This window comes from Pteropus vampyrus, unplaced genomic scaffold (assembly GCF_000151845.1).
Source record: "Pteropus vampyrus isolate Shadow unplaced genomic scaffold, Pvam_2.0 Scaffold52, whole genome shotgun sequence".
Lineage (NCBI taxonomy): Eukaryota > Metazoa > Chordata > Mammalia > Chiroptera > Pteropodidae > Pteropus > Pteropus vampyrus.
The window spans coordinates 322626-326026 of NW_011888833.1; the positions used below are offsets into that span (position 1 = coordinate 322626).

Genomic DNA, 3401 nt, shown 5'->3' on the forward strand with positions numbered 1-3401 from the left:
CCACCCAGGCGGCTGGCCTCGGGTGGGTCATCTCGGCATTTCCTCTCCTTTCCCTCTGGGGCCCCGTGGTCAGCCGTGGTCAGCCTCTCGGAGCTAAGGAGTCCCCAGGCTCCCTGCGAGTACTCTGGCCTAGGTCACTCTCAGGTTTTCCCAGGACTGTCCCAGTTTTTGAACTGAAAGCCCCACCTCCAGGAGTCCCTTAGCCCCAGGCGACCTGGGACAATCATCACCCTGCAGCCTGGCTGGGCCTGGAGGTCACTTCCTCCCTGCAGCCTCCTGCGACTTCCCTGTCACCAAGAAGAAATGACACACCTAGCTAGGTAGGATATTTGAGTCTTCCTCTCCACCAGGAGCTAAGAACAGATCCAGCTCTATGACAGCTCCTGCCGGGCGGGTTTGGCGGTGACAGCTGATGGGGCTTCGGCCTGGACCGGCAGACAGGCCTAGGAAGCCGTGCCCACGTGGGGGCCTTCCCCCCGAATGCAGGGATCGGATGCCTTGAGCATCACACGTGAAGCACATGGACCCAGACCCCGCACAGGCCGGGCCTCAGGTCTCCACCTGCTCTGCTCCCCAGCCAGGTGGCTCGGCGGAAGCTGGGGCCCCTGGATTCACCCCCTTTCCTCAGCCTGGCCCCTCGTGAGACTCTCACCGAGGGCTGGCCACCACACCCGAGAGTTCAGCCCTGATGGGATGACCCCCCGTGGGAGCTGGCTTCTCTCCGTCACATGTCCCGGACTCTTAGCCACACCCAGTCACCTTCCAAATTGTGCCAAGGGATCCCAGATGTGACCGTGGTTGAACCACCACGAGACTGTCCGCAATATGGGAAATGGCTCGACACGCATATTTTATTAAATACTGTCAGCCGGCAAATCGTGAGCGCATTCATTCGTTCATTCACTCATTTGTGTGGCCAGTATCTGGGGACACCTACGATGGGCCTGGCGTTATCAGAGGCTCTGACACTGGGGTAGAGCGCATTTCAAACTGAATAACGTGACGAGCGCTGGGCACGACGCTAGACTTGAGGGTGCCGACCTGATCCTCTTAGGGAGTGTGAGGGGACACAGCCAACGAAAGCTGCGTAAGGTAGTCTGTCCCTCCGTGGTGCATATAATTTTTCACTATTCATGATATGTCTTCTCATTAAAAGAAAAACACATCATAATCTCATAAAACTCACACCTCCAGCCCCCTACAATATAGCACTTTGCAAGATGTTTGTTTGGGTTCCCAAACGGTTTGTATCATTGGGTGCCTGTTATGTGCCCGTCCCCGAGCTTGGCACAGGAAAAGAAAAATAAACAGGACATTGGGGTCGGTCAGGAGCTAATGGCTTAGTTGGGCAGAGTGACGCATCTCCACAGACTCTTTACATTGGACGATGGATCTGCGGTGGCTGAGATGTGCACAGGGTCCTGAGGGTCACGGGAGGCACGGGGCGACCCGGAATTAGCAAGGCTTCCTGAAAGAGGTGACACTTCAGCTGCGTCTCTTCTGTTTCTTTGTTTAGTGGCGTTTATTTGCTCATTAAGAAATTTCAAGTAATTCATGCAAATGTAGACAAGAGGCTAAACCTTACTCCAGCTCTCTTCACCTGGAGATAATTGCAGCTGACATTTTGGTGCATATCCTTCCAGGTGTGTGCGTGTGTGTGTGTGTGTGTGTGTGTGTGTGTGTGTGCGTGCGTGTAAGGATAGTGTATGTTTGATTATCGTCATTCAAATTGAGAAAAACAATCACATTCAACTGTAGCAACAGACCCATAAAAAAAAACTCATCCACCAGCCGAAAACACGTGTCTGCATTTTATTTTAGGAAAACATAAATCGGGTCTCGAAACATCTTCAGAAAGCAGGGCAAGTCAAGGGACACACAGAGCGGCTCTGAACTCCAAGTCTGAGGCCACTGCCATTTTTCGAGGGGCATCGCGGACACAGAGCTATTTTTTCCAGGAAAAGCGGGGTTCACTCAAGCCGCGAAGCCCGTCAGATCTTTCTCCTGCCGAGCAAGCGAGCGAGTGAGCAAGGGACCTCGCTCTGCTCAGGGGCTGAGATGCGATGACTTCCAGGTATTGCTCAGCCGCGAGCGAGCGCCCGCCCCGTGTTCAGCAGAGAGCTAGGGAATGAGGAGCAGAGGGGAGATGGTGGTGGTGACCGTCTTTATGTAGTTTTCGAAGTCGCTTCCGAAGAAGAGGATGAGGTAATAGTTGGCGACGCCAGCGAGGGACATGAGGAACAGGAACAGTATGATCCGCTTGCCGAATATGTAGCCAGGTGTGCTGTAAGAGACGGGAGAGGAGGCTGTACCAGCGGCACGCGGCCCCGCCTGCGCATGGAACATGCCCCCACTTGGAGGGGGGTGTGTATGTGTCTGTGTGTGTGTGTGTGGTGTGGGGGCGGGGGTGGAGTGACAGCTCCCTTTCCTGGAGGTGCTCCATTTCCTTCCCACAAAGGGCAGAAGCGTCTTAGCCCTCACTGGCCAGGGAGCACGTCTGAGAACCGAGCCCGAGGAGCCCTCATCATCCGTGCTCCCCTGGGTGCCTCCTGGAAGGCAGCTCCCCCATGGCGGTCCCTGCCGGTCGCCAGGAGCCCTGACGGGGGTCAGGAAGCCCATCCCGCCATGCGGACCCCTCACCGGCCCCGTCCGGCAGCACCTGAGCGAGCCTGCCGGCAGCTGCGTGATGCAGGCCTTGAAGGGCCTCGGGGGAGCAGTGAGGATGCAGACGGGGCCTCAACCTCAAAGGCACAACCTCAAAGGCTCCGCCCGCCCGCCTGGGAATAACTCACACTCACTCTAAGGAGAGCTGGGCCCCCAGCGGGAAGATGGGCATTTTCAGCGAATGCAGACAGGATTTATGCTAAATCCTAAGCTGCCCAGGCTTATGGTCAGCTGGGGTCAGGGGTGTGTGACCGCCTACTCGTGTACGGCCACCACCCTGGCCCCCTCCCTCCCTCTGCTGAATCCTGTGACCGCTGTGACTGGGTCCATCTGCGTGGCGCTAAGTCCGGCCAAGCGGCTCGTTCAGGCCGTGATATGGACTCGACAAGGAGACCTTTTGGCCGCCAGGACAGCCGAGCGGGCGGGTCGACCCTGCTGAGCCTCTTCCTTGCCACGTGATTGTGGAGAGCGAGTTTGGCCTCCATGGGTTTAACGCCAGAAATTCTACCTTTTTGAAAGGGACCCCGAAAGTTCGCAGTGTGACCCGTCATTTCCCCGTGCCAGGCATGCCAGAACCCGCAGTGGGTGAGCAGCAGCTGCCTAGCTGCTCCAAACGCAGTCCGCGGGCCAGCGGCTTCGGCACGGATGGTGGGAAACGCAGGATCCCGGGCCCCTTGGGAGCCACGCATCAGAACTGCAGGGTGACAAGCTCCCTCGGGGACTCCGGGCACAGCAGA

The 3401-nt window shown here is 57.2% G+C and overlaps 1 protein-coding gene across 1 annotated transcript in view; it reads right to left on the bottom strand.

The window, feature by feature from the left end:
- Positions 1 to 1806: 1806 nt before the first annotated feature.
- ALOX5AP (arachidonate 5-lipoxygenase activating protein) overlaps positions 1807 to 3401 on the bottom strand; it is an 18791-nt gene continuing 17196 nt past the window's right edge. The window contains exon 5 of the mRNA XM_011360193.1: positions 1807 to 2284. Coding sequence (XP_011358495.1) covers positions 2122 to 2284 — 163 coding nt within the window. The 3' untranslated portion in view covers positions 1807 to 2121. The remainder of the gene's footprint in view (positions 2285 to 3401) is intronic.